Consider the following 18,250-nt stretch of genomic DNA (forward strand, 5'->3'; position numbering starts at 1 on the left):
AAGTAGGGAGAGAGTAGGCAGCCTTGTCTAGTCCCTGATTTTCGTGGGATTGCTTCAAGTTTCTCTCCATTTAGTTTAATGTTAGGTACTGGTTTGCTGTATATGGCTTTTACTATGTTTAGTTATGGGCCTTGAATTCCTATTCTTTCCAGGACTTTTATCATGAAGGGGGGTTGAATTTTGTCAAATGCTTTCTCAGCATCTAATGAAATGATCATGTGGTTTTTATCTTTCAGTTTGTTTATATAGTGGATTACGTTGATGGTTTTCCATATATGAAACCATCCCTGCATGCCTGGGATGAAGCCTACTTGATCATTACAGATGATTGTTTTGATGTGCTCTTGGATTCAGTTTGCCAGAATTTTACTGAGTATTTTTGCATCGATATTCATAAGGGAAATTGGTCTGAAGTTCTCTTTCTTTGTTGGGTCTTTGTGTGGTTTAGGTATAAGTGTAATTGTGGCTGCATAGAAGGAATTTGGTAGTGCTCCATCTGTTTCAATTCTGTGCAATAGTTTGGATGGTATTGGTATGAGGTCTTCGATGACGGTCTGATAGAATTCTGCACTGAACCCATCTGGACCTGGGCTCTTTTTGCTTGGGAGACCTTTAATGACTGCTTTCATTTTTTAGAAGTTATCGGGTTGTTTAAATGGTTTGTCTGTTCCTGATTTAACTTCGGTTCCTGGTATCTGTCTAGGAAATTCATTTCCTGCACATTTTCAAGTTTTGTTGAATATAGCCTTTTGTAGTCGGGTCTGATGATTTTTTGAATTTCGTCTGATTCCCTAGTTATCCCTCACTTTTCATTTCTCAATTTGTTAATTTGGACTCACTCTCTGTGTCCTCTCCTTAGTCTGACTAAGGGTTTATCTATCTTGTTGATTTTCTCAAAGAACCAATTTTTGGTTCTCTTGATTCTTTGTATAGTCCTTTTTGTTTCTACTTGGCTGATTTCGGCTCTGAGTTTGATTATTTCCTGCCTTCTACTCCTCCTGGTTGTATTTGCTTCTTTTTGTTCTAGAGCTTTTAGGTGTTCTGTCAAGCTGCTGATATGTGATCTCTCCTGTTTCTTTCTGCAGGCACTCAGAGCTATGAGTTTTCCTCTTAGCTCAGCTTTCATTGTGTCCCATAAGTTTGGGTATGTTGTACCTTCATTTCCATTAAATTCTAAGAAGTCTTTAATTTCTTTCTTTATGTCTTCCTTGATCAGGTTGTCGTAGAGTAGAGCATTGTTCAATTTCCACGTATATGTGGGCGTTCTTCCCTTATTTAGCGCGTGGTGGTCTGATAGGACACGTGGAATTATTTCTATCTCTCTGTATCTATTCAGGCCTGTTTTTTGACCAATTATATGGTCAATTTTGGAGAAAGCACCATGAGGTGGTGAGAAGAAGGTATATCCTTTTGTTTTAGGATAGAATGTTCTATAAATATCTGTTACGTCCATTTGGTTCATGACTTCTCTTAGTCTGTCTATGCTCTGTTTAATTTCTGTTTCCATGATCTGTCCATTGATGAGAGTGGGGTGTTGAAACCTCCTACTATTATTGTGCGAGGTGCAATGTGTTCTTTGAGCTTCAGTAAGGTTTCTTTTCTGTAGGTAGTTGCCCTTGTACTTGGAGCAAAGATATTTAGGATTGAGAATTCATCTTGGTGGATTTTTCCTTTGATGAATATGAAGTGTCCTTCCTTATCTTTTTTGATGACTTTTGGTTGAAAATGAATTTTATTCGATATTGGAATGGCTGCTCCAGCTTGCTTCTTCAGACCATTTGCTTGGAAAGTTGTTTTACAGCCTTTCACTCTGAGATAGTGTCTGTGTTTGTCTCTGAGGTGTGTTTCCTGTAGGCAGCAGAATGCAGGGTTCTTATTGTGTATCCAGTTTGCTAATCTATGTCTTTTTATTGGGGATTTGAGTCCATTGATGTTGAGAAATATTAAGGAATAGTGATTGTTGCTTCCTATTATATTCGTATTTGGATGTGAGATTATGTTTGTGTGCTTTTCTTCTCTTTGTTTTGTTGCCAAGACGATTAGTTTCTTGCTTTTTCTAGGGTGTAGCTTGCCTCCTTATGTTGGGCTTTACCATATACTGTCTTTTGTAGGGCTGGATTTGTAGAAAGATATTGCATAAATTTGGTTTTGTCATGGAATATCTTGGTTTCTCCATCTATGTTAATTGAGAGTTTTGCTGGATACAGTAAGCTGGGCTGGCATATGTGTTCTCTTAGGGACTGTATGACATCTGTCCAGGATCTTCTGCCTTTCATAGTCTCTGGTGAGAAGTTTGGTGTGATTCTGATAGGTCTGCCTTCATATGTTACTTGACCTTTTTCCCTTACTGCTTTAAATATTCTTTCTTTGTTTTGTGCATTTGGTGTTTTGAATGTAGTGTGACAGGAGGAGTTTCTTTTCTGGTTCAATCTATTTAGAATTCTGTAGGCTCCTTGTATGTTTATGGGCATCTCTTTCTTTAGGTTAGGGAAGCTTTCTTCTATGATTTTGTTGAAGATATTTACTGGTCCTTTGAGGTGGGAGTCTTCACTCTCTTCTATACCTATAACCCTTAGGTTTGATCTTTTCATTGAGTCTTGGATTTCCTCTATGTTTTGGACCAGTTGCTTTTTCTGTTTTACATTATCTTTGACACTTGTGTCGATGATTTCTATGGAATCTTCTCCTTCTGAGATTCTCTCTTCTATCTCTTGTATTCTGTTGGTGCTGCTTGTATCTACGGCTCCTTGTCTCTTCCTTTGGTTTTCTATATCCAGGGTTGTCTCCCTTTGTGGTTCCTTTATTGCTTCTATTTCCATTTTTAATTCCTTCACTTGTTTGATTGTGTTTTCCTGAAATTCTTTCAGGGATTTTTGTGATTCCTCTCTATAGGCTTCTACTTGTTTTTTTATGTTTTCCTGCGTTTGTCCAAGGGTGTTCTTTATGCCTTTCTTGAAGTCCTCCATCATCATGATCAAATGTGATTTAAAATCAAGATCTTGCTTTTCTGGTGTGTTTGGATATTCTGTGTTTGATTTGGTGGGAGAATTGGGCTCTGATGATGCCATGTAGTCTTTTGGTTTCTGTTGCTCAGGTTCCTGCGCTTGCCCCTTGCCATCAGGTTGTCTCTGGTGTTACCTTGTTCTGCTATTTCTGACAGTGGTAGACCATCCTATAAGCCTGTGTGTCAGTAGTGCTGTGGAACAGTCTTCCTGTTTTCTTTCAGCCAGTTATGGGAACAGAGTGTTCTGCTTTCAGGCCTTTAGTCTTTCCTGTCTCTTGGTCTTCAGCTGTTCCTGTAGGAGTGTGTCCAGAGTCCACCAGGCAGGTCGCTTAGAGCAGAAAAATTGGTCTTACCTCTGGTCCTTTGGCCTAAGTTGCTCCTGGGGTGCTGCTTTTGAGCTCCCCATGAGGGCGGCAACCAGGAGGGCCTGTGCCGCCTTTTCCCGGGACCCTATGCACCGGGGTCCCAGATGGCGTTAAGTGTTTTCCTCTCGAGTCAGAAATGGGGGCAGAGTGAGGTCTCCTCCGGCTGCCCAGGTGTGTCTGCCTCTCTGAAGTTTTAGCTCTCACTCCCACGGGATTTGGGTGCAGGGAGCTTTTGACCAGGTCCCTTCAGTTCCGGGCGGTGTCTGGACCGCAGTGGACCTGCTGCTTGAGTTCCCCCACATTAAATCTTTTTATATTGATATAAAATTTAAGATTAATTTGTTACAAAATAATAAATGTATGTTTAACTCTTAGATGGGCAAATGTCTATAGAACTCATTTAAATATGCAAGGTGTAGTCCCAGCTTTTTTAACAGCTGTTATTCCAAACTGTTTAGGATGATTAAATAGTGCAAGTGAATGTCCAGACGCTTAAACTCATAGTCGTGTTAGATATTAGTCTAGGTTATCACAGGAATATGCAGCCTGCATTGAACAGAGAATAGGGAGCTGGAGACAGGCGATATTTGCTTGGTCACATATCCTCTGAGTAGATGACCTTCAGAAACCTCAGAGACTCATGGAACATGGCATTGAAACACAATTTATGAATTTAAGATCATTTTGACACTGAGAAATGTCAACTCTCAACAGTACCCCATTGCACTTCAAAGCAGAGGATGAGCATCAATAGCCTCCATATAGAGTCGCTTCAACTGTGGCAGGCCAGCCACTGGGCAAAGAAAAGGCCCATGCTCCACCTACAGACAAATCTGTCTACAGAGGAGAAGAGGGCTCAGGGAAGTCAACTGCCAACCTCTGCCAATACAGGGTGAGTAAGTCCTTCATAATTCCTGCTTCACAAGATGTCTATCAAATATTATGGGCCAGAAGACTGAAGATAGATGCTCCAACGTTACAGAGACTACTGGGGACTATCCAGGCTGTCAGCTGTCTCTTCCATTTCTATAATTTTTGGAAGCTGCGTCCCAATGCCCCCTGCATGCTCAGGTAATATTTATTCCTTCTCAAGTCTCTGATAGGGTTGAAGACTGAACAATAATACTCCTAATATAAACTTAAGTTATTTAGGATTTGAGAAGATGTTCTAGGTATAAGAAGATAGTTTTTAGGATGGTAATACAAATTAGGATAGTAATTGAATTAAATATAAAACTTTAAACATACCAAAATAGGAAGATATTAGAATATTTTTGAAGTTGCCAAATACTATGGACTAAACATTATGAATGTAAATCTTATGTAACAGTTTCCATAATTGTCTCTTCATTGTTGTAAGTGTGTTCAATTTATATTTGATGGAAAAAGAGCCTCTTCTTGGACTAAAAAAGAGAATTGTAAAGAGAATTTCTTGTATATTGTTTGGATGCATCACCCTGTCAATTAAAAGCCTATGGTCTAGAGCTTAGGCAGAAAAGGGGAGAAGGGACATCTGGAGGCAGAAAGAATTCTGCGATAGTGCAGGTGTAGGAAGAGGCACCCAGGAAAATGTGAGGAGACAGATGAATGTTACCTGAGCACAGATAACCAGCCATGTGGCTGAATGTAGGTTAATATAATTGAGTTATCTAAGTTATGATCTGCTCATAGAAGAGCCTAAGTATATGGTCAAAGGTAAGATAACAAGTGTGTCTGTAAAGGACACAAACAGTCCTACTATCAACTATTTACCTAAAACTATAACAAATGTAATTCTGCATATAAATTATAGACATATAGTTTTCATAACTTTTTTTCACCTGGGCTGATGGTGGTCCCTCCAAGAGCAAAAGACCAACCAAAGAATATCTCACCTTCTTACACATAAAAGCTCTCTTTTAAGTACTGGTGGGAATTATCTAAGAGAGATCCAACATGTACAGCTTATTTCTGATGTCCGCGACCACTCTCCGCCATCCCCTAGAGGTAGAGAGTAAGTTTCTGTTGCTGAAAAAAACATGGCTCAGAGAGCCCTGAGCTGGAACTGACCTGAATGCCACTCTCCATGTGATGGCTAGTTTTGTCACCTTGACAGTCTAGACAAGTGGTTCTCAACCTGTGGGCTGTGACTCTTCCGGTTTTTGAATGATTCTTTCGATGAGGTTGACTAACACCATCAGAAAATACAGATATTTATATTATGATTCATAACAGTAGCAAAATTATAGTTATAAAGTAGTACCAAAATTAATTTTTTGGTTGGGGGTGGGTCACCACAACACGAAGAACTGTATTAACGGGTCACAGCATTATGAAGGTTGAGAACCACTGGCCTAGAGTCACACACAAGGTAGTGTCTGTTGAAGGGCTACCTAGGTCAATTGGCCTGTGGGACCACTGTCTGAATTCCTAATCAAGTGAGAAGATGTAGACTGTTGTGGGTGGCACCATTCCCTGCACACATTGTCCTGATCTCCAAAGGACAGGGGAGAGCTAGGTCGAGCAAGCTGGCAGCATGGGTGCAGCCATTTCTCTCTGTTCTTGACTAGGAATGTGGTGTAATTAGCTGCTTGAAAATCTGGCCTTTACTTCCTTACAATGATGGTCTTTAATCAAGAAGTGTAATACAAAATAAACTCCATGGTTCCTAAATTGATTCTGCTAGGTATTTTATCACAGCTACAGAAATGACACTAGAAATGCCCCAAACAAGAACAATCACATGGTTATGCCAGTGGACCCAGAGATGTCGATGTGACCGTGACCTTGCTGGGATGTTTTGTTTGTTTGATTTTTGAGGAATGTGGAAGACTGTGGGGTAGGAAAGTGACTGCATGCTGTAAAGATGGCTTAACGGGCAGTCCTATACAGGCTTGGAAGGACTGAGAACAGTGTGGACTGTGAAGGCGCAGCTCCACAGGAAGACAACATTAGCAACCCGTGTACAGGAAGTCTAATCCAGCAACATGGCTGCTCTCTGTGGCAAGGGATCGCATCCAAAGGCCTTCTAGGTCTATGGGATCCAGCTGGAATGACACACTTTTAATGCTTCTGGATGGAATATAGGCACACACTTAGTGCACACATTTAATCCCAAACAATGAAGGTAAAGTGAGTTTGTAGAAGGAAGCAGTCATGTTGGAAAGCAGCATCTAATTTGAGAAAAGACAAAGTGACGATGTCACATGGAATGTTGAGACCTAAGTGAAATGTTAAAACCTAGGTAACACTTACCTGGCTAGCCTTTCATGATAAAAACAAAAAACTTTCTCATGTGTTTCTGTTATTACTAGGAAATTTTCTAATGGCAAGATCGATTACATATTCTGTTCTGTTCAGTGCCCTTGGAAACAACCATGATACAAGTCAGTAGAACTATTTTGTATAGTTACACACGATAAGCTTGGACATGAACCAACCACCCACCAGCACTTCCTGCACCTGTGTATAAGCTTTCATGGTATAAGCTGCCCCTGGGATGGACATCAACATAAGAGAAACACCTGCACCAACATAAGAGACAATTTGATATGAGACTTCCATTTTGAGTAGTGGTCAAGTAAAGTTTAAGTTCCCAAGACCTCCCTGCGAACTCACATTCTACTTGGCAGGAAGACACATGTATGTGGGTAATTGAATCTTGGTTGGCAAGTTAAGACACGAATGCTAGACAAGTCCCATCCTGGTAGACAACTTAGGACATGAATACTAGACAAAGCAAGTCCCCTGCCACTGTTGAATTCCCCAGGCAACGGGAACAGGATAAATGTACAAAAGAGAAATGTTCCTAAGGAAATCCCCTATCCCTAAATCCTGATTGGTGGGATAACTTGACACATGTGTTTGTAGATTTGAGGCTTATAAAAGGGATCATGGTCCAGCTTCTGAATTAGACAATGACCCTGATGGACAAGTCCTGGGGCTTATGCTTAATAAACCATCCCTGTCTGACTGAGATTGGTGTCCGTGTAGTTCCGTGACAATTACTAGACCCCAACAGAAAAGAGTTTGAGTCTGAACAGTTGAGTTGAATCAGCCAGCCAGAGTTCAGAGAGATCGTAAAAAAGTAAGCTTATCCAGCAGCAAGCCTCTGAAAGATCAGTTATATCTGGTGAACAAAAGTTAATTTTACAAACCAGGCTAGAGACAATTCATGTCATAGTATCGGGAGAAACGTTGCTTTCTATACTCGGCTGAGGCTAAATTGAAGGGTTTTGGACTAGAGCTTTCATAGAGTTTAATAATGACTTTGTTGTGTGGTTCTCAGTGATAATCATTAGCAGGTATTCAGTGAAAAAAAAGCAAGTGGGGCAAAAAGAAATATAAAATGTATACTTTGAGGAAGAAAAGAGCACAGGAAGTTTGATGTTGTAGCCTTGATGCCTAAAAGGATAAAGAGAAATGGATGAAAGGGAGTTGTGCCCTCAGGATGAGACCTTTTACCCAAACTAATTCTGCAACTTATGAAAAGAGCTAAAGAATTCTCTGTTCCCGGGGCTCAAAAAGACTGAGCACCAGCCAGAGAGCATGCAGAAGCTGGACCTAGGATCCCTACACATTTGTAACAGATGTGGGGTGTGGTCTTCATGTGGGTCCACTAACAATTGACACAGGGGCTGTCACAGATTCTATTGCCTACAGTTGGATCCCTTTCCCCTAGGTGGACCATCTAATTGGACCTCAGTGGGCGAGCATGTGTCTAGTCCTTCTGGAACTAGATGTCCTGAGGTGGGATGGTACCCAGGGAGGGCCTCCTCTTCTCTGAGGAGCATGAAAGGGATTAATGGAGAAAGAGGGATTTGTGAGGGCATGACTGGGAAGATAAGAGAAAGGGGGGCTGTGATCAGAATGCACAGTGAACAAACAAAATATTGAGGGGGAAAGACCGAATTACCTGATTTCAAAGAGCATCAGGAAACCAAAGTTTATACAAGTGAGATTCAAGGACAGTCCTGGTTCTATCCAAAGCAGGCAGAAGAACATGGCCTCATTGGCCGTGTAATTCTTGCTTTAAAACCATGAAGGATACATGAGTAACAGGGCTGTGGAATCACCCTCTGAGGTTAAAGAAAGGTGTAGGGACAACCCCACATGGAGGCACCAAGAAGCCATTGCAGGAAGCTATGAGGCTTATGCCTGGTTTGTGTTGAGGATCCTGAGAGTTGAAGGCCAGAGTTAAGGAATACTTGCCCCTGGAGGGCTGTACGCAGGGTATGGAATCAACACAAGGGGGATAATTGCATTGCAGTAAAAAAGCTGGAAGGTGTGGGAGAGCTGAAGAGCCCTGTGCCGTCACACATGGACATGCAGTTTGGCATCTGCTAGATTGGCTTCGGTCCCACCTTGATCTCGTATTTCCTCACTGTGCCCTCTTTCTTTGCTTTCAGAATGTAAACACGTACTCTGCACCACTGTATGTCGAAACACGTAACTGTGCTTTTATAAGGGTTGCAGTGAAGAGATTGTCTTGAGTCTCAGAAGAGACTTTGAACTTTGAACAATAGTCAGACTGTGAAAGTCTATGGAGACTTTTAAGTTTGACTAAGTATACAGTGGGTTAGCCTAATGCTGCCTGTATTCTAACCCTAATTTGAGCCCCCTATACTTGCTGTCACAAGAGATGGCATCTGCAGGAAAGACCTAAGATGCTGAGTGACCCTGCACCCACACTACTTCTGATGGGGATATAAAGGTGCTAACAGTTTAGGTTTCACAGGCCTGGGCTCCAAGAACGAACAGAAGGGAAGAGGAGTGGAGAACTCAGAGGGAGGAGCCGCCATGAGTGAGGTGAGCTATGTGAATGTGGCCCTGAGGGCTGGTCAATTGGAGTTAAGAGCAGCCCAGATGAAATATAGTAAATAGTAATAATATCGATAGGAAAGTAGATTCAAAGAGCATGGAGGGCAGACCTCATCTACCCAGCTCTTATGTTAATGCTTATTATAAATATGAACATTGTGTATTTCTCCCGGGAATTCACATACCAAAGGAGGGGTAGAAACAAAGGCCAGGATTTAAATAATTTCCACAACATGAGGGCATTTTATGATAGAGCTGTAAGCCTATGGAGGGACAAAGGGGAATGTGGGGGTTTGAATGAACTCCCAAAGGCTCATCTGTCTGAATGTTTACTTCCCAGTTGGTGGAACAGTTTGGGAAGGATTAGGAGGTGTGTCACTGGGGGTGTTTTTGTGGTTTCAAAAGCCCACAGAATGTGGACAAGCCCTTCCCTTGGAATGAGGGGGTGGGGACAGAAGGTGAGCAGGCCTCTCTCGGTGGATAGAGAGAAACAGAAAGTGGGCAAGACTGTCTTTGACAGGGTATGCAGGTGGAAACAGAGCTATGAAAAGCTGTGGAGGACAGAAGACTTGTGGAGGCTGATAGATGGAGGACAAGGAAGAGAGATGGAGAATAGGGAGATTGGGTGGTCCCCTCTTCCCATTACCCCTCCCCCAATCTCAGGGGCCCTTTGTGACAGGTAAGCAGGAGCTCTGTGATGTAGGCCTGGGAGCAGCTGCTAACACCCAGAGCGAACCATCAGAGATCAGTTGCCTGAGGGCAACAGTGTGATTCAGTCAGAGAACCTTCTCTCCCTGATGCAGCCTGAAGGAATGACAAATTAAAACATTCGCTCAGGCATCCAGTAACAAGGCCACGCACTACCTTCACGGAGTGCCAGGCACTTGTAGGGCACGACGGTGCCATGGAACTACCTTCACTTCCGTTTCCTCCAACCGAATGGATCAGCCTCAGCTTCACGACGTGGGCAATGGACATGATCCTGGCCTTCGCCTGTGGACTGGGCCTCTTCCACCTGTGGATACATTTCTTCCCACTCACCTCACCCTAACCTGCAGAGGGCGCCTCCACCACCACCAAAAGGGTAAGACTGCCTTCCATCCACACCAACACAGCCTTCTCTATTAGGGCAACACTTTCCAAATCCAATAGGGAGGTGGCGGACAGGGCATCTCAGCAGACGGGAACCACATCCGCATGAGAACTCACGGGTAGGACGGGGAGAGAGGGCTGCGTGATATCTGCTCTCAGACCTCCTAGAGCAGAAAGAAGCACTATGTCTCAGTGGTCACGGAACTGTGGACCTGGGATGGATAGGCTCCACTAAGAAACGTTCTGAACACTGGTTCCTCTGTCCCCCTCCTCACATTAATGCTCACACAACATTGTCTTGGTCAGCTGAGCTCATGTGAAGAGGGTGATGCACTCCTGGACATAGGATCAGGACTTGAGTCACATCTGGCCTCAGGAAATGACAAGGCAGTTCGGAGCTGAGCTTCAGCTTACTGAGGTGAAAGAACACTGACCAATGACATCCGTGGTGGGTCTCACGGAGACTGTCCACACTTGGGATTTTCAAGGGAAAAGAATACAGACTTACCCCTCATCACAGGGGTGTGAATGGGGCTGCAGGTGGTGTCTGTTATCTCTGTCTATTAGGTGGTGAAGAGGGACCACAACAAGGCCAGGAAGAAAATCAGGACCTTGAAAGGTAGGCTCCTTCCTTCCCCTGGACAGGTGACTTCATCTACCCTGTTCCCAAGGGATGACACCAAAAGAGTTGCAGACCATGCGGCTGTGGCTGCATGGAAGGAATCAGAAGTGAAGACATTGCCGAGGTGCTGTGCTCAGAATAAAGCCAGGGACGACCATGGTTGGCTGCGGTCAGGAGGGTGGTGTGGGTAGGACCAGAAACATGCTGCATGCGTCTGCAGGCAAATGGGTTACTTCACTTCTCTAAGACACTTTCCTCTTCCACTACACTGGACCTCCCTCCGCTCCACAGGGACATCATGAAGTCCATGGAGCTCGGCGGAAATGGAAGCCTCCGGTCTATGGTCAGGTCCTATCCCACAAGTGCCCAGCACTTAGTGCTTTGGGGCCTGTGTCCTCATTCAGCGAAGCTTGAGCTCCTGTTTAGTTGATCATTTCCACAGAAGGGACATTGCATTCAGGCTCCCGTAGGCTCTCAGTTCTCTCCTTTACCCACAATCACCCCATCTGTATTTCTAGCTTACAGAGGCTACAGCAGGAAGAGAGGGAAGGATGACAGGGGCCTGCTTTCGCTCCTGCAGAGGTGAGAAGTCTCCAGTGCTTCCTGACTCTACACTCCCACGCCTGTGAGGAGATCACTCGGGACAAAGGGCAAGGGCTGACCATGGGACCAGGGGCCCTCTGGGAAGGTGGGGTGCGTGCACAGCGCTACTGTTTAATTCGAGTGTGGAGCTGTGGCTGCAGGTGGCCTTTCCTGCTCAGCCTGTCCACCTCCTGCTGCCGAATGCTCCAAGCTGCAACCTTATGTCCTGTCTCCTGCAGCCTGCTTACTGACACCATCAGCTTTTGCCAGCTCTTAAGAAGAGATGCCTCGGCTCAAGGATCCAGACCAGAAGCTGCCGAAGACCACCAGCCACCTAGGCATTCCACAGAGCAGTCTATGGCCAACTTGCCTCTAGTGGCCTCCTTCCCTCTGGTCAAGGAACACTTGCTGCACAAAGATTCAACTTTGTCACCTACCCTGCTAAATTCCCTTACTTGTAAGGAATCACAAACACTTACATGTGATTCTACCCCACCAGTGACGACAATGCCAAAAATGCATCCTTTACCACGACCATGTGGACCAACCTCCCCATCCTGTCCTCAAGATCCAGTGTTCTGCTCTCCATCCGAGACAGACCAAAGCATGACTCCTCCTCCTTCTCCTCCTCTTCCTCCTCCTCCTTTTCCTCTGATCTCTCTTCCTCCTCCTCCTCCTCTATCCCTTCCTCCCTCTCTTCCTCCTCCTCTTTCCCTTCCTCCCTCTCTTCCTCCTCCTCCTCTTTCCCTTCCTCCCTCTCCTCCTCCTCCTCCTCTTCCTCCTCCTCCCCTTCCTCTTTTTCCTCCTCTTCCTCTTCCTCCTCCAACTCCTCCTCTTCCTTCTCCTTCTCCTCCTCCTCCTCCTCCTCCTTCTCCTCCTCCTCCTCGATGTGAGTGGAAAACACAACTAGTGACCTCACGAAGCACATCTCCTCCAGCTTTGCCTTGTCCCATGGCAAGCCCCCCAGGCCTTGAGCACTCAAACATGTCTCCTTCAAGCTCTTCCTGGTACAAGGCGGCTGCCAGGACCTGGTGTCATTCTAAGTGGTCACAGGATGAGACCCTGCAAGAGGATCTCCATTTCAGCTTCCAAGAGGCCTCATTGTGGACAGACCCTGGATACAGGCAGCTAGAGGCTGGAGAACCCCCGTTCATCAAGCCTGATGTGCAGAAGATACTGGAGCTGCAGATTAGCAAGAGGGTAGAACTGAAGCTCTGGAAAGAGCAAGGAAGGGAGAGCTTTGACCACGCCTTGAGCTGTGTGGGTGATATGCTGCAGTCCTGGAGCAGCGAGCAGGCCATCACCTGCAAGTCAGAGCAGCTCTCAGGTCTCCATCAGCTCTTTTCCCCCAGGGTCTTCTGGAACAAGTCTCAGAAGGACTGCAGGCAGCTTTACTGGGGCCTCCCCTTTCTTCACAGTGAGTCCCTTATGGCTACTGTCAGCATGGTGGGCTCACCACTCGACTCCCCTGCCATCTTTTTCAATGAACTCTCTCCTTACAACTTAAGACAAGCTGAGAGGAATGCAGCTCCACTGCTCTTCTCTCCAAAGCCCTTGCTTCAACACTTGGTCCCTTCCAATCCTTTGACTACAAACGTGCCATGCCCCCGTTCTCCACCAGGGTCTGGAGTCAAAACCCTGGAACCTGACCCAACCTCCCTCCCAAGCCACCAACCCAATCCACCTCCAACTAGGGATTCCAGGGCTTCCTGCCCCATAGATTCAAAATCCCAACTTATTTTCCCAGTTGCTGTTCAACACCTAGATCAGCACCTTTTGAAGAAGAACCAAGAAAGTAGGAGCGATTTACCTAGTGTAGTGAAAATGTCACAGGAAGTCTCTCATCAACTCATTTCCACCAGTTTAGCTTCCCAGGGACAAGACTCTGTTCTCCACCTCCTGAAGGATTTCACTGACCCCCAGCTCAAACAGCACCTAGAGCAACACTTAAAAACCAGGTTCTGGAAACATGAGGACCAAAAGATCCAGCTATCTACTTATCTCATGAAGTCTGAGGACAAACTCCCAGGGATGGGTCATGCAGAAGATAATCGAGGGACTTCATGTTCCTCAGCACTGGCAGGAAAAAGCAGCCCGCATGCACAGAGGGTCTCAGCAAAAGGTCCAGAGATACTCCAGACAGGGAAGGACCCATGCTGCGATCTGACAAACGGTCCGGGAAGACCTCTGAGAGATACTGATGGGATCACAGAGGGATCACTGGGCACAGTTCTAGACTCGATCGCTGTGACAGAGGTGGAGAACTCTGTGAGACAGCCAAGAAGCAACTCAGCAGGTCCCCAGCCAGGAGGACCAGGAGAGCAGCAGCTACAAGACACACTGAGGAACCACTTCAGTGAGCACAGCCATGACAATGACAGTATGGTGCCTGTGGGCACTTGCCCTGGAATTCCGGGGGACCACATGGTGGTCCGTCGTGAAAACTCAGAGACCCATTTGGACAACTCAGAAATTGAAAAACCAGAAACAAATATCAAAACGGAGAAGCAGAAGTCGTTGAATGATGGGTCCAACTTCAAAGATACTTCTCCTGGGCTTCCCTTGCTAGATCCTGACGTCCAGCAGGTGCTGGAAACTCATCTTTCAAGACACCTGGTGAGGCACAGATGGATCTTGCCCCTCAGAGGCCTCAGGGCCCTACAACTCTTCAAGGTGAACAAGGCTGTAGCTTTGTCACTTCCACAACCCCCAAGTCCCTCTCAGACATCTTTGAAATCTAGGGATGACTCTGTTACAAAAATTGCTGCTGTCCTGGGAGACCCTTTTCAGAAAGGTTCAGAAGGAGATCTGAAAAGAAAAACAGTTTTCCAGAGTCAAACCCCTCCCTCTGCCCTCAACCTTGAATTTCCAAGTGGAACTCGTCCTAGTGACAAATTATGCCCCTCTGAGTCCCCTTCAAATGTCCAGAAGAGCAGAGTGGCTTCCTTGTACAGGACACGCAGCCTTGTAGTCAGAGACCGGCACAGCGACACAGTTCTAGGACCTCGGAATGACAACCCAGTGCCAGGTCCAAACCTACTCAAGAGTGACCATGCCTCACAGGAGAGTGAGGGTGCAGATTTAGACCTCTCCCATGGGCTGTCAGTTCAGGGGACCATTGTAGACGCCTGCCCAACAACTAGCAGAGATAAAAGGGAGCTGGAGGAGGAGGGGTCCTGTGACTGGGCTCTCAATGCAGAAGCCAGGGAAGTGTCACCCACTCAGAGTAAAGAACATCTGAAAGGTATAGAATCCCTGAAAGTCAATGAAAAACAGTCCCCTTCCAGAGCCATTTCCAAGGAGCCAGAAGATTCTGTTACTGCTGTCTTCCTGCAGGACTGTAGCACTGGCATGATCTTTCAAGACTGTGGCCCAGAGGTCCTGCTGGAGGCAGATCTCCTAGCCTCTCAGGCCTCACAGTCAGGCTTCAGGACTAGGTCCACTACCAGCAAAACATCCTCCAGGGACATGTACCCTTACTTTTCAAGAGGAGGGAATGTGCCCAAGAATATTAAATCCGAAGAACCATGGACTAGCCATATCTATGATCTAACTAAATACAAAGAGGGCTTTAGGGGCCCCAGGCAAGATAGACACCTTTCACAGACGAGACCTGCCCAAGCCTGCTGGTCAGATACTCGTGAAAACAATTCCTCCCCTCTACCAGAAAAAACATTTGGGGACAGGATAAAAAGTTTTATGACACACATTATGTCAAGTAAAAGTAAAGTGCAGGAGAACTTCCTGCACAAACACAAGGCCTCATCAGTCACTTCCCTAAGTCAAGGCTCAGTCATCAGCAGGGTGTTTCTGCCCCCACAGGTAGCTGAGGCTCAGGACTTCACGATCTCGGTCAGGCCTATTCTACAGGAGAAAGTGGGGGTTGGCCATGCCAGGACAGCCTCAAAGAAAAGTTTGCACAAAGACCCACCCCAGGCTCCTATGGGCAGGCATGTCTGCCTCCACAGGACTGCCACTGCAGAAAGACACGAAACACAAGGAAACACTCCCAAGGTACACAGCCAACCTTCCACAGACAAATGGATGGACTACACCTGCCAGGCCCAGCTGCTCAGAGAGTCTGTGATCAGAACTCAAGCCTGTCAGCACAGGTTACAGCCACCATGTTTCTCAGGCACCCCTGTCTACTCTCCGTGGCACTGCATGTGCAGAAGTGAGCTTTCTAGAAAAGCAAAAGCTTTTCTACACCTATCGGGATAGGAAATTTCCCCATGAAAAACTAGTTTTTTCAAAAACAAAAACAAAAAAATAAAACAAAACCATGGTGTCCGAGTGCTAATTGACTGCTTCCCAAGGTAGGCATTAGTTCCTCTTGTGCATCATTACTCTGGAGGTTGTGTCTGCAGGGCTTGACCACAGGGAACATCTCCATCTTCTTCTGGAGAAGACAGCTCTCCACAGGGTCGGTTCAGTGACATTTGAATGACTTCATGCATTAATTGAGCCTACGGAGGGAGGTAGAAAATAAAATGTTCGGGGCCCAGGCAGGGGGTCATGCAGCAGGAGGATGACCTGAAAGGTTCCGTGCATGTAGGTTCAGCCCCTGTGCTTCCAGTACAGACTATGGACTCTCAGGGACCCGTCCGCTGGCGCTCCACCGCAAGCTGGAGGAGCCCTTTATCTTTCCAGTGTCTGGATGCCAACCCAGAAAGCAGTCCCAGAAGATTGTCTAACAGCACATCTGATCATCCGCATGTTCTGGCTTCCTGAATTCTAGACACTGAGATGGGGGAAAAGCCAAGCTAGATATTCTCTGTGTCACTCACAGCCCGGAGGACTCCGGGGACACACACACACACACACACACACACACACACACACACACACACACACACACACTGTGCCAGCATTAGTCCCAAGGAAAGGACACCTGAGAAGGGTGCTGGGGATGCACTGTGACCTCACAGCTTGCCATGCTAGGCCCCCAGCCTTTGTCTTTCCAGGAGACCAGAAGAAGAGGCCTTCTCACACGACTTGCCCACACAGCAGAAGGGACATTGCCAAAGCACAGGTGCTCTCTGGAACTCTGCGCAGGCAAAGAAGTGTCTCTGTTAGGACCCCCTCAGCTACTTGCCCAGGTTTCCTTACCTCAGTCTTTGTAAACACATGGGGGTAACTGAAGAGGAGAATAGCCAATCTCCAGTGAGCCCTGCTCTGGTCCCTGAAGAGAGCAACCAGGGGACAGCTCCCATGGAAGCGTTTATTTCCTGATAGAAAACCCTGTTCCCAGTGGTGCCACACAATGTACAGGACTCAGCCGCGGGCCCAGTGCCAACACTTGTTCCCGAGGTCCTTGGGTGAGACCAAGCAGCTCCTATGGGTGGATATGGGACCAACAGTCCACTTCTGAGCCAGCACTTTATCACTGGCAGCAGCCTCAGCATGTCTCAGAGGCCACAGTGAAGCCAGGGCCCTGAGGAAGGCACTATATGGTACCTCAGGAGCTCAGAAGTCACATTTGGGTACAGGAAATTCTCAGACTGGGTCCCAGGGTTCTTGAGGGGAATGACAGACATTCCAAGACGACTTTCATGACCCTGAGAGATTGACATCCTAGAGTTCCGGAGATCTTCCCCCATACACACACACACACACACACACACACACACACACACACACACACACACGAGCACACACTCCCTCACAGATATCACCAGACATGCGGAAAATAGTATGAGACAGTAGTGACTTAAGATCTGTACAAGTCCTCTTAGAAATCCACTGACACTCATCACGTTCCTCCTGGGGAGACCTGTCGATTTAATCCACATATGGATCCTCAGAAGTCTACCCAGGCCCCCACAGTCATGCATGCAAAACCCCACAGACAGAGCACTGTGGAGCCCTCACAGAGAGACACCACCTACAGACTTTCAGAGACTCAGACAAACCCACCTCAAAGTTCCGCACTGAAGACCTGAAGAGGGGCTGCTGGCGGCAGATATCCTAGCCTCTCAAGCCTCACAGTCTAGCGTCAAGTCTACGTCCACTAACAGCAAAATACCCTCCAAGGACATGTACCCTTACTATTCAAGAGGAGGCAATGTGCCCAAGAATATTAAATATGAAGAATAATGGACTAGTCATATCCTTGATCTACCTGACAACAAAGAAGGCTAGAGGGGCCCCAGGCAAGACAGACACCTTTTACGGAGGAGACCTGCCCAAGCTTACAAGTCAGATACTCAAGAAAGAAATTCCTCCACTCTTGCAGAGAAGACATTTGGGGACAGGATAAAAGGATTGATGACAAACTATGTCAGGTAAAAGTAAAGTGCAGGAGAATTCCCTGCAAAAACTCAAGCCCTCATCAGTCTAGGCTCAGTCATGAGCAGGGTTTTTCTGCCTCACACGTAGCTGAGGCTCAGGACTTAACGATCTCGGTCAGGCCTATTCTACAGGAGAAAGTGGGGGTTGGCCATGCCAGGACAGCCTCAAAGAAAAGTTTGCACAAAGACCCACCCCAGGCTCCTATGGGTAGGCATGTCTGCCTCTACAGGACTGCCACTGCAGAAAGACACAAAACACAAGGAAACACTCCCAAGGTACACAGCCAACCTTCCACAGACAAATGGGCAGACTAAAACAGCCAGGGCCATCTCTCCAGAGAGGCTGTGACCAAAGCCAATGTCTGTCACCACAGGGTATACCCACCAGATGTACCAGGCACCCCTGTCCACTCTCTCTGGCACTGTCTCTGCAATAGTGAACTATCTAGGAAAGCAAAAGCTTTTCTACACCTATCCTGACAGGAAATTTACCACA

At 46.3% G+C, this 18,250-nt stretch overlaps 1 protein-coding gene across 1 annotated transcript; it reads left to right on the top strand.

Annotated features, from left to right (window-relative positions):
• The first annotated feature begins 11,323 nt into the window (after positions 1-11,323).
• Positions 11,324-15,755, top strand: LOC147999994 (spermatogenesis-associated protein 31A3-like). Its single transcript, XM_087591653.1, has 2 exons — positions 11,324-11,464; positions 11,704-15,755. Exon 2 carries the CDS (start codon positions 11,822-11,824, stop codon positions 15,683-15,685), a length of 3,864 nt encoding a protein of 1,287 aa, XP_087447779.1. The 5' UTR covers positions 11,324-11,464; positions 11,704-11,821; the 3' UTR covers positions 15,686-15,755.
• Positions 15,756-18,250: the final 2,495 nt, after the last annotated feature.

The sequence above is a fragment of the Rattus norvegicus genome, chromosome 17 (genome assembly GCF_021556685.1).
Source record: "Rattus norvegicus strain SHRSP/BbbUtx chromosome 17, alternate assembly SHRSP_T2T, whole genome shotgun sequence".
In the NCBI taxonomy this organism is placed as follows: Eukaryota; Metazoa; Chordata; class Mammalia; order Rodentia; family Muridae; genus Rattus; species Rattus norvegicus.